Raw genomic sequence first — 12,656 nt, 5'->3', positions numbered from 1 at the left:
ATATATCATGCAAGTGATGCAGCAGTTTACCAGTTCTGCCTTTTCTCAAACACTAGCACAGGATAATAAAGATCGATTGTCCATGATAAACTGTAGTGCCAGGGCTTATGTTTTAGTTTGTCTGCCTAAATCCATGCAGGAGCTTCTGTTTACAATCAAGGAGTGATGACAGCCAGCTGAACAGCATTAGACCTTGGCTGCTAATTAGTGGTTCTTCGGGATGGTAAAAGGAGATTTTTTTTTTATCATTGGGGGAATGTGGACTATAACCTTTCATAAACCTTAATGGCCAGACAGTTGGTTCAGATTATTTGGAAATGCTTTACAATGTACACACATGAATAGACATGAAGCTGAATGAGACCCACAAGGTTAATATCATCTACTCAGATTGGCAACAACTCTCCAGGGACTTAGGTAGAGGTCTTTTCATGTCACCTACTGCCTGGTCCTTTTAGCTGGAGATGCCAAGGATTGAACCTCGGACATTCTGCATGCAAAGCAGAGGCTTTTCCACTGAGCCCCAGCTCCTCCATTTTTCAATAATGTTTTCAATGATGTTTTCAATGTTTCAATATTTATGTATTTACATTAAAACTGTCACCTGGAGTTTAACAGATTCAGGTAATCTTGTTTGCAGCAAGCCTTTTATTGGCGTTTTCATTTCTTTGATTGCCTTTTCGCCAGCCTCTACAGCTTTTTCTTCTATTTGTGTAACATCCTCCTTGTCTGGTCTCTCCATCACTTCTTCCTTGGGCTCACCAAACACACATGGATCAATCAGCAGTAAAATCTGTTTAACATCATCATCATCAAAAACTCCCATTATGAGTAAAGTTCCTATAAGTTTAAGAACAGGAACAAACTGGAACTCAACTTTCCCTCCAACCGGGTCTCGTATGTGAGCTCCACTGCAGTAGACTGCTTCTGTTAGCATACTTATAGCCTTGGACTTCAGTATATCAAGTGGTATTTCTGGACTAGGTTTTTGATGATCCTCGTGAGACAAAATGAAACAAGGAGTAGAGAACTTAAAATCTGGTTTCAAACAGGTGCTAAGTCCTACTCCAGGTAAACCATGCCTTTTTTTTTCATCTGGAAATAATTTAATTTTTCTCGTTTCATCTGTGATTGGAATGATAAATTCATTGTTCATCATGAGCTTAGCTTCTTTGGAATATTCTAAATGAATGCTGATAAGTAAGTCATAGTATCCAGATCGTAAGAGTCCAGGTAAATATTGATTATCTATTGTGTAAAATAATTGAGAAAGATCCACATGGCTGCAAAGGGCATAAGCTACTCTGTTGTTACCCAGTGCACACACAGAGCTATAAAGTTTTAAAGTATGGTAGTGGAACCTCATCAAATCCTCTTGTTCACATAGTTCCAAAATATCAATACACCTGAAATGAAGGGGGGGAGAAACAGAAATGCAATCAGTGAGCTTCCTGGGGATGTAAACCAAATATATCCAGAAACATTTGGAAAGTTGAGTATTCTAATGTGTTTAAAATGCATACATAAAAAGCTATAAACTCCCAAGTAGTGATCTTGTATTGTTTACCAGCATTTTTTTTAAAGATGAAAAGACAGAAAATCAACTTCTAGTAGAACATCTGTGCTCCCAAAGTGTGGAAGAAGAAAAATGCGGCCTGCCTAATCAATTGGCCAGGGGACATTTCCCTCAGACATCCCACATATGGCCCAGGTGGGCCAGGGGATGCTTCCCTTGCCTGACTCCGATACTTAGGTGTCTAGGCAGGCTGAGGATCACCTCCCTTACTCACATCACATGGAACCAGGTGCCATTTCCTTCATTCACCTCATGCAGACCTCAACCAGCAGACTCAGCCCTTCAGCACAGCCTGGTTTAGTTCAGATGTGAGGGGAGGCCATCCGCCCACTGGGAGGCATCCTGGTGCTCTTAATGGCCAATTAACCCCTGTCAGTAAGGTAAAGGCTGAGAAAGTAAATTGGCTCAAGATCACCCAATGAATTTCCACAGTGGAATGGGAATTCAAAAACAACCTTGTGTGCAGGGTGGACCAGGAATGAAAAACCCTGTTGCTGTGACTGCTGTTGAACAATAGCAAGCAGCCTCACTTAGGTAAGTCATGCAAGTCATATGGTATCAAGTTGCCTGATGATTCCTGCTGGCCCTGGCCCAAATAAATCATCTTCAAAGGCCAAAATAGCACTAGAAAGGACCCTTACCCTACCCCTGCCTTTTACTGACAGAAACCAAGTATGTTGAGGTTGCCCAGCAACAGCCACCAATGACATCCATTCATTAAAGCTGCAGGTGCTTCTTTTATCATTTGGATTTTTTTATTCCTCTTTAAGTTTATCTTATAACAATAACACGAAAATCAAAATTCAACAGTAGAAGGTTGAACATTCTAGTATAGTCAAGATTCAGTCCCATATTTAGTATGTTGTACATCAATGCTCTTTATATAGATCGTACCATTTGTTGTAATCACTTAGCAATATATAATAAATGGAAATCATACATTGCCGCCCCAGTCGGAATGAAGAGGCTGACACAGTGTGTTGAATAAAAACCTGGCCGCTTTACTGGAAACAAACTTGAGCAAACATATAACTAGCAGGGGTATGGCCTAACAGGATAAGCCCTGGGGTCAACCCCATGACCCCGCCTTGTCCTGGGAGGGCGAGCCACCCTGCCCCCAGCACAAGCCCCGTATTCTGGCTGGTGCTGAGTGGCCAGGCCCAAAGCCTGCCTCCACCTGGGCTAGCATCAATCCCCCATGGAAAGATCCACCCTGGCAAGACTTTGCCGTGATCTGCACTCCCCGCAATGAGCCGTACAGTCCATCTGTGGTTCATACAGACCACCCACACACCTGGTGCTGAGCCATCGGTGCTTCCCTGAAAACACTGTGGCCAATACCTCATCCTGCCTAGCGACCAAACAAACAAAACTCCTGCAAACTTCCTAACTCTACAGGGCAGTACAAGGTAGGCGAAAAACAACTCCACATAGGCCAATTCTGTGAAGAAGAAAAAATTCCTATCTGGCGACCGGTAATCAACCTGTACTGCCGAAGGGGCGGGCGGGCAGAGAGCTGAAAAACCAACTGCGTGCTTCTGGGCAGGGCTTATATAGCTGCGTCCAGATCAAGCTCCCGGATGCCCAGGATCTCTTGTAAGCCCCCTCCTCCTTCCGGGCCGGCAATTAATGGCCCCCAACCTGAATGCTGGTGATGCCAGCTTGGCTGGGAAGGGGCCGACCTTAGTTTTGTGGGCATCATTCAATTTGTGATGCCCCCTTCTCTATATATTCTAAAAAGGACAACCATCTATTTAAGATAGAATAAGGTACCTGCTACTGTAAGTTGTGAAGATATCTTATATAAAATGAAAAGGTTCCACACCTTCTCATACCACTGTCCAAAGGAAGGTATCTTAGCTTTTCTCCAGTATGAGGCTATCAGAAATTTTGCTAACAGTGGCAGTATCAAGTTTCCTTTTTATGATAGAGGAGTTTTGTGCATCAAACTGTTCTAATAAGATAATTAAGGTATCACAAGGGACTTTGCATTGCATGATTAATTCTGCCTCTCCTAAGATCTTATCCCAAAATAAACTGGGTTTTAGGCATGTTCACTGCAGAAAATTAGCTGGATTGCCACATCTTTTCTATCATATATCTGTGTGCCCAGATGTGATATGATGAAGACTAAGAGGGCATGAGATTATTTTTGGGGGAGGTTAACCCCATAGATGATGATGATGATGATGATGATTATTATTATTATTATTATTATTATTATTATTATTATTTTAGATTTCAGATTTTTCTGCCAAACTGGGGCATTTTTCAGATTTGTAGAAAGATCTGTCTTGTCCATTCATAGGACACTCTCCAGATGTAAGTATTCTGATTTGGCCAACTTGGCTATTAGAATATAGACTCTCATTTGTTAGGAGGGCTGGATCTGACACAAATGGGACTTTGTGGGGCCAGGCCATGTGTGTCATGGTAATGTGAGGTAGTGGAGATATAAACTTTGTAATGACACAAACACAAATAAAGATATTATGTTCTATCTCTTTTCTCCTCTATTTATGATTCCCATCTCCCAGTAATAAAATAGCATAGTCATAGGGCACAGTAAGAATCTCCACTATCTTCTGAGACTGACCCCCAGAGAGGACTTGAACCACTGTAACACAGTAGCCCTTACTTCCAGTATGGAAAGCAGCTCACTAGAAAACTATTGTTAATAGTATCAAAGACTCTTGAGAGATCCAGCAGAACTAGAGAATCCTTGGAGCTGAACAGCAACTACCCACTCTAGTGCCTTGCCCAAGAATGGAAGATTCTGTTGATATTATTTAGCCCTTTAAACAGACCACTGAATTCAAGTGCATTTTAATTTTCATGAGTTATCATACATCTAATTTGACTTCAGGGTGTGGGTCAAAAAATCCACACACCAGAGACACATAGAAGTTGAGCAGATGTTTCTGCAAACTGGAGGTTTCACCAGTTTGCAGAAAAATCAAAGCAGTGAAGGACAACAATTGAGGCAGTTTAGTCTTGAAAAACTAAAACATGATGTCTGTGTAGATGTCATAAAAGAAAAAAAGGATGTTCATTCAACATTTTTAGTTGCTGTAACAATCAACTTTGGTGTCCACACAGCAGTGGCTCATGTGGTAGGTGGAAAGGAACATCTCAGCACCCACTATAGATACGATGCCAGGGCTATGGCTAACATAACCATGCAGCTCTATCAAGACTCCTCACCAGGTGATTGGCTGTGCCTGGGATGATCCCCCTGGCCACTGCCAAACAGCCAATTAAGGGAAACTTGAAATTGAAAGCAAATCCTGCTCTTTAAACTTCTTTCTGAATCAGCTGGTCAGCTTTGGATGGGCAATTTGGATCAGCGGGTGAAATGAAAGTGGGAAGAGGAGAAAGGGGCCTCTGGAGGCAGTAGGGAAGAACTAAAAAAGGTAGATGGATGGAGAAGCAAAAAGGAGGAGGCACCACGGGAAGCAGAAGCAGGGATAAATTGAGAAAACATAGAGAGAGCAAGAGGAAGGGATGAGATTCCCCTCCTTTGTCTTGTCTATTTATGATTCCTACCTCACAGTAATACATGGTACACTTTACTCTTGCAAGAGAAATACTTTTATTTATAAACAAGAAAGCATTTGATTGTGTTGGAAGAGAAGAACAAGACACTGTTTCTTAGCCTCAGCCTCCAGAGGAGGGGTTACAAGAGAGTCTGTGATGGTCTGAAAGCAGTTTGCCTGGGTGAGTGTGTAACAACTCACTCTGATTGGCTGAGCTGCTTTCATGGAGACAAATGTATCGAGTGGAAGGAGGCTAGCAGAGAGTGGAGTTCAGTGGGAGATCAACTGAAGAAAAAAGGTGAGAGCAGCCTTTCGACTTAGTTCCTTGAGACAGAACTGGTTTGGTAGTTTCTATCTGAGAGAGAGTTCATTTGTGAGAAGGGGCAAAGCCAAGGCTCCTTCTGTGGAAAAACTCTCTGAGTTGTGGCATGCTGTGTCATACAATAGAGCAAAACTTGAAGGCTCTGCTGAGGAGTCCTTTCAGTGCTAAAGGTCAGACTCCTGGTTCAAACAAAGAATACAAATGCACTGGGAGAGAAGCAAAAGTTCTTGTGACATTGTAAGAAATCCCAGAAGTCAGACAGGGATACTAGCTGTGTGGGACTGAACACAGAGGGAATTGAGGTGCTGGTATGATAGCACTCAAGGATGTTAGTTCCTAGGTATTACTTAATGTCTGGAGTGTAGTTGTATGCTAGTGGGCAGTGTCTGTGTGGGGATATTTCTGTAACAAGTTCAGATAGTCCTCTGAGTGAAAAACAAAGAGTGTGTGGATTTTATTTTATTTTATCAAATTTATATCCCGCCATCCCCTGATGGGCTCAGGGTGGCTAACAACAACAAATTAAACCACATAAACATTAAAAAAACAAAATACACAATAAAATCATTCATACAATTTACAATCCTAAAACCAAGATGTGCATTTCTAATTTCTCTGATGTTCTTGTTTCAGTTATAATAATTCAGTGGGATTATTGGTGCCATGGAGTAATAAGCTACCTCCCTTCAATCATTAAAAGCAAGTTTCAGAACTGTGGCAAGTTCCGCAGGGTACTGATGTTTTCAGGGTGGGGGTTCCACAAAGCGGGGGCTATTACTGAAAACGCTCTGGCTCTGGCGCTGAACAGTCAAGCTTCTTTCGGTCCAGGGATCTTAAGGAGGTTTTGAAACCTCAAAGGAGTGCTCTCTGGGGCACATATGGGGAGAGGCGGTCCCGAAGGTAGGAAGGTCCCAGCCATATAAACTTTTAAAGGTTTTATTTAGAAAGCCTGAAACAACTTTATAATCTTTCTCTATCTAATAGTGTTTTCCAGTGTTAAGGAAACACTGTCTGTTTGTTTATCTTATTACTACAGCCTGCCAACATCTCTAGTGTTCAGAGATCATCCATTATTTGAATTTCTGCCTGCCAACCGATTAATAACCAAGCAATAGTTATTATTTGCTCCCTTCCTTGCCTTCTGTATTTAATAAACACACTATTTGGTTTTTGAATTTTAAAACATATTGGTGCTTCCTTACTTTTTGACAAGATTTTATTCAGGTTTCCTGAAGTACTGGGGTAAAGGTGACAAAAATAATCATAGCGGTCACTTTTACCATGCTGACTCTGAAGGTTCGCACAGAGTCAGACGGGTAAACTATGGGTTTCCTTCCTGTTCACTTTTCTGCCTCTGTCCCTTTGACGTGTAGACTGATACTCTCAGGGAAATTTCCTTCCTTCCTTGGTGAGTCAGTTTGGTGTAGTGGTTAAGTGTGCAGACTCTTATCTGGGAGAACCGGGTTTGATTCCCCACTCCTCCACTTGCACCTGCTAGCATGGCCTTGGGTCAGCCATAGCTCTGACAGAGGTTGTCCTTGAAAGGACAGCGGCTGTGAGAGCCCTCTCCAGCCCCATGCACCTCACAGGGTGTCTGTTGTGCGAGAGAAAGGTAAAGGAGATTGTGAGCCGCTCTGAGACTCTTTGGAGTGGAGGGCGGGATATAAATCCAATATCTTCTTCCTTCCTTCCTCTCCCTTCTCTCTCACACACACACAAAAAGGAAGAGCACGTTGTTCTCAATCTTTGGCTCCATGGGTGCAGGGATGCACTCTGCATCTGCATCCATCCTAGGTAGAGTAGCTAGATTCTATCTTTATCTCTCATCTTTACATTCTAGAATGGAGTTCCTAAATAAAGAATTCAGCTTGTTTGCACTGAAAAGAAGAAAAAGTAAAATGGCAAAAATAAACATACAACTAACATACTTCAGCTGTTCTTCATTAAGTTTCTGCAGTACCTGCTTTCTTCAGGAATATGAAGGGCCATCATCTGCAAAGGTTCCAGACACTGTACTACCCAGCCATGGCGATCACTTACTCGCTCAGCCTCTACTTTCAGGAAACTGTTTGGCATTCTGCTCCACACAACTGGTGTGAGTGTTTGAACATCCAGTCGAGGAGGGCACTGGGGAATAGGGTTTTTCTCTTCACTTTTAAAAATAGCTGCTGATAAAGGCATGGTGTTCTGTAAAAACACACACAGAGAGAGATGAATGTAACCTCAAATAAAGTTACTATTTCATGGTATTGTTGATTATGAATTATTATTTTAATTTACTGTAGTATAATTCAGTGTATCAGTTAGCTTTAGTCTACTCTGTATGACTAAAAGATTCATGTAATCCAGAATTCTGTTTCCAACATTGGCTCATCAGATCATCCCGGTAGAAGTTCATAACAAGGACATGTTAATACTCTTCCTTGTTTGTCCCCAGTATATGTAATTGGAACAAGATTGCTTCTGCAGAGTTGCCATTTAACTGTAATGGTTTATAGCTGTTGACCAATTTTTATTTTGCAACATCAGTATATTTTTGACAGCGTGAAAATATACTGGAACAAATATATATTGGAACACTTCAATTTGTTATTTAAGGTATAATTTCATTAATGGTTTGAGAGGATAAGGGAAGAGACATCTTACTGGTGGATACCCTGTTGATTAATAAACACAGCTTTATTCCTGAATTTATTTTAAAGCCTGTGACTTTTATTCATAGTAATTAAAAAAATACCTTTAATTTACCAAGTTCAAACTGCACCAAGTTTGTGCTTGTGGGGCGTAAAAAAACTGCTGGAAATAATTTTGTGTTTGGTTCAACCTGAAAAATATAATTATCACAGTTAAAACACAGCATGAGCCTATTATTAACTTACACCAGAGATGTACTGTGGTGCATTTACTAAATATTAGAAAAAGTCAACAAACAGGTATCATCATAAAGGAGTATAGTTGTAAGACAGTGCAAGCTGGGATGGAAGCAATACTGTGGTATGAGATCATATCATCCATTATAAATTACACTGTTGACTTCTAGGTCAAATGCATTTGAGTTCGTGTATGCGCATATACAAACACATACACACAGAGGGATTTGAGTATTTACCTCAGATTTCTAATGTATAGCTGGATATTTATTCAGGGAATTGAAAGCATGTACACCTACACACAAAGATGCGTACATCAGTACAGTGCTAGTTAGACATGGGCAGGGCTTTTTTTGAGCAGAAAAGCACAGGAATGCAGTTCTGGCTGGCTTGGTATCAGGGGGTATGGCCTAATATGCAAATGAATTCCTGTTTGGCTTTTTCTACAAAAAAAAGAGCTCTGGACATGGGCACAAATGAATCATGATTTATGCATTAATCAGGCGAATTCATGGTTCATTTTCAACCGGTTCATTTGCTCATGCCATGCCCAAACTGGAAAACGAACCCCCTTTTCCCCTTTGTGGAGAGCCAGTTTGGTGTAGTGGTTAAGTGTGCGGACTCTTATCTGGGAGAACCGGGTTTGATTCCCCACTCCTCCACTTGCACCTGCTGGAATGGCATTGGGTCAGCCATAGCTCTGGCAGAGGTTGTCCTTGAAAGGGCAGCTGCTGTGAGAGCCCTCTCCAGCCCCACCTACCTCACAGGGTGTCTGTTGCGAGGGAGGAAGATAAAGGAGATTGTGAGCCGCTCTGAGACTCTTCGGAGTGTAGGGCGGGATATAAATCCAATATCTTCTATCTTCTTTGTGCTTTGTTTGGTTCATTTTTGCAGTTTGTTTTCCCAGACAGCCTGGCACTGATTCAATCAATCCCTAAGCAACACTGGGGGTGGACTTGCGGGACCCCCTAGAAACACTCATAGCAGTTGTCTATAGCTTGACTGGCAGCTGTGGGAGCCAATCACAGAGCTCTCATTCTGCTCTATGGGAGCAGCCCCCCTAACTCTGCTGCTTTCACTTTGCACTGCAGCACAAATCATAGTATGACAAGGCTCTTTTTATCTGTAACCAATAAAAGTTGTACCAGTTCTATCCCAATTAAATCTTGTTTGCCCTCATTATATGTCTGGGAGTCAGCCTTACATCCTCCTACCTCCTACCCCTCCCTTTGGAGCTGAGTCTGCAATGCATAGCATTATTAAACTCATGAAGTTAAAAGCCTTATTATGTTAAACTGTTCTTATAATCACTGACAGCACTATCTTCATGCAGCATACAGATGGGCAGATCCTAGTGCGTATGTGCACAGCCTAATACTGTAGAGAAAGTTATTTGAACCAGGGCTCTGTAATATACTCGAAAACTTTCATACCTCGTATACATGTTGAAACATTACTATGAGCTCAAATAATTTTGTTTCATAAACAGCCATTATTTATGGCCACTGTAAACCGATAAAGGTTTATTTAGAAACTTAAAAACTGGATAGTACACAATACTTCCATCCAGGTTTTGGGAGTTTTTTTAGCAGGAACATACAGAAAGTTTCATCTTGTTTAGTTACTTTGAAATAAGTAAAATTGAATTTTCTGAAAAAACACTCCTACCTGGTAGAAAGTTCCCAGCTCCTTTCCATTGGCTGTGAATGATAACATTCCAGTAGCCAATTCAACAAGGCATCCGATTTCTAAATCAACATTACTGCGTCCTGATCTGTGTGACGTAACAGTTGGTTCACCTCCCCAGAACATGTAGCAATTGCTACGTTTTACACTGAGGAATCAATAAGAAACAATCAGATGTGGAGACTAAGTACCATGGAGATTAAGCACAGTGAAAATACATGCTTCTTAAAATTTTAACTTTTTGATTGCCACATCACAAAAGAAAAATACACAGTAAAATGCTCCACTGAAAATCAAACTAAATAAAAAATATGTGGTAAATACTCATTCCCCTATAATAAGTTGTCTTTTCAGTAAAGTTTGTAAAGATCCCAGCTGAAGAGACTTCTATAGATGTTAGGGCAGCCACCAAAAATACTTCTATATGTTCCCAGTATATATAGGTTCCCTAAATATGAGGATATATGAAGTGTGTGTGAAAAGGGTTTCTAAAGAAGAACAAGTCCCATGACTTAACAGGAGCCCCCATTTGTGCCCCACAGGGTGGTTGCCATGCTGCAGGGTTTGTTATCATCTCCCCAGTGTTGCTGTGACCAGCATGGCTTGGGCAAGCCCCTCTGCCAAGCTAATCAGGCATCAGCCAGGCTGGCTTGGAGGGTGGGGCTAAGTGGGCAGACATGAAGTGGTTACTTTGCCTTCCAATCTGCATGCTCCACTAAAATGCTGTCCTCCCTGAGCAAGATGCATTCCACCTCAGCTGCCTTCCCACCCAGCCCTCGCTTTGGTTGCATAGGTTTGGGCAGTTTCTTGTTTGTCACTTTTGTTCTTTCATTTGTTGTTGTCAGCTTGCTATGTGGTTTTGCATTGGACTGGATCCTTTTGGGAGAGGACTGGCCTTTGTTCCCATCATCCCATTTGGAGCCTTGGAGGCATGGGGTTAAGGAGGCATGCCCAGCTTGGGGGCTGCTGTCTCTCCCAGCCCCCAGGTGGCAGGGGAAACACAAGTGTTCCCACATAACTTTTCATTATGTGGCTTTTCACTGCATGGCAGGTAGGTTGCTCAACACCTTTAGTCTATTGCCCATGTCATGCCAAACCTCTGCAGCTGCAATCTATAAAGTTGTGGCCTGTTATACCCACACGAGCTGTTATCTTGGTTATCAGCTCACCACGCAGCCATCCTTTCACTGCTGAGCCCATGGGGAGTAGTCTCCCTGCCAGCCCAGCTTCAGGCTCTCTTGTGCAGCCCCATTTAAAGGGGCTGCACAAGAGAACCCAGAACAGCTGAGCCTTCAGGGAATTGGTTCAGCTTCAGGCTCTCTTGTGCAGCCCTGTTTAAAGAGGCTGCACAAGACAAACCAAAATAGCTGACCTGCAGGGAACAGTCTACCCGCCAGCCCAGCCTTTTGCTCTCTTGTGCAGTCCTGTTTAATGGGGCTGCACAAAAGAGTCCAGAACAGCTGAGCATGCAGGGAGTTGTCCTCCTGTTGGTCCAGCTTTGTGCAGTCTTGTTTAAAATGGCTGCACAAGAGAACTCAAAACAGCTGACCAGAAGAGAGACTGCTCCCCGCCAGCTCAGCTGTTTCTGGGCTCTCTTGTGCAGTCCCTTTAAATGCACCCTGTTTAAAGGGACTGCATAAGAAAGCCTGAAAAACAGCAATCTACTCTACCTCGGCTGCTTTTTTTTGGCTTTGTGGCTGCTGTTTTTTTCTCCCTCTTTTTTTTCATTTCAGGTCTATTGGATAAAAAAAAAAAAACCAGGTATTTTACTGGTATTTGGGATCCAGGATTTTTTGGGAATCCCAAATTTTTGGAGGGTCCTCTTTACTTCATTTCTCATCCTTTTCCATAATTTTCTCCCCCTTTACTTTGCTTTCTTCCTTTCATGATATGCCTCACTTTCTCTTATTTTCTGATTCCCACCCACCCCCTTTATTTGTCAGTCTTGGTCTCAATTCCTTTTCATCCCTGGTTGGCAATTTAGAACATATGTAATAGTAGTAGAGCAGCAATATTGTCAACCGAAGTGGGAGGAGTTAATATTTCCCCATAATCTATCAAAACAGTAAAAGAATGCTTCCTCCTCTTACACATATGGTAGCAGAATGTTAGTGATTCCGCACATGAAATAGAAGTTTTAGAACCCCTCACCCTATTAGGTTTAATTACATTTTAAACACTATTCAGGCAGTGGATAGTGGAGGGACGTCTAATATCCCTTTATATGCTACTTTGTACTTTAAAAGTATGTCGGAATTTTCTGTCACTCAGCACTTCATATTATGATACACTTGGATATATTTATTATAACAAAACTATAATTTTTAGTAATTAGATATGTATTTGGACTCAACAGATATTTGCCTGCTAGAGCAAGATGCGCATGAAATTCACTGCACATAATTTTCAGAAAATTCTCAAGAACAAACACATCTATATTGGATAACATAAAGACATCATAAACAAGGTTTTAAAAATGCGAAGATCTTTCTGAACATAGGCTTGGATCCATTGGAAAGTGTCCACAGACAGAAGGGATTTCCATCCATGGAACATGGCTTCCCTGCCTCCCTGCAGCCCCTCCCTGATATCCTGCTGCTGGGGGCAAGGAAGTCCCCCAGAACAACATGAGGGGGAATTGATGAAATGTGTCCCGTGTTGGGCAT

At 41.9% G+C, this 12,656-nt stretch overlaps 1 protein-coding gene across 1 annotated transcript in view; it reads right to left on the bottom strand.

Annotated features, from left to right (window-relative positions):
- The window catches only part of RYR3 (ryanodine receptor 3), a 721,882-nt gene that overhangs the window by 358,957 nt on the left and 350,269 nt on the right, over positions 1-12,656 (bottom strand). The window contains exons 32-35 of the mRNA XM_060262621.1: positions 9,973-10,138; positions 8,172-8,258; positions 7,395-7,621; positions 605-1,406 (exon numbers count right to left, since the gene is read on the bottom strand). Coding sequence (XP_060118604.1) covers positions 605-1,406; positions 7,395-7,621; positions 8,172-8,258; positions 9,973-10,138 — 1,282 coding nt within the window. The remainder of the gene's footprint in view (positions 1-604; positions 1,407-7,394; positions 7,622-8,171; positions 8,259-9,972; positions 10,139-12,656) is intronic.

The sequence above is a fragment of the Heteronotia binoei genome, chromosome 21 (assembly GCF_032191835.1).
Source record: "Heteronotia binoei isolate CCM8104 ecotype False Entrance Well chromosome 21, APGP_CSIRO_Hbin_v1, whole genome shotgun sequence".
In the NCBI taxonomy this organism is placed as follows: domain Eukaryota; kingdom Metazoa; phylum Chordata; class Lepidosauria; order Squamata; family Gekkonidae; genus Heteronotia; species Heteronotia binoei.
The sequence above is the reverse complement of the archived record's forward strand: the minus strand, read 5'-3'. Positions and strand labels throughout refer to the sequence as shown.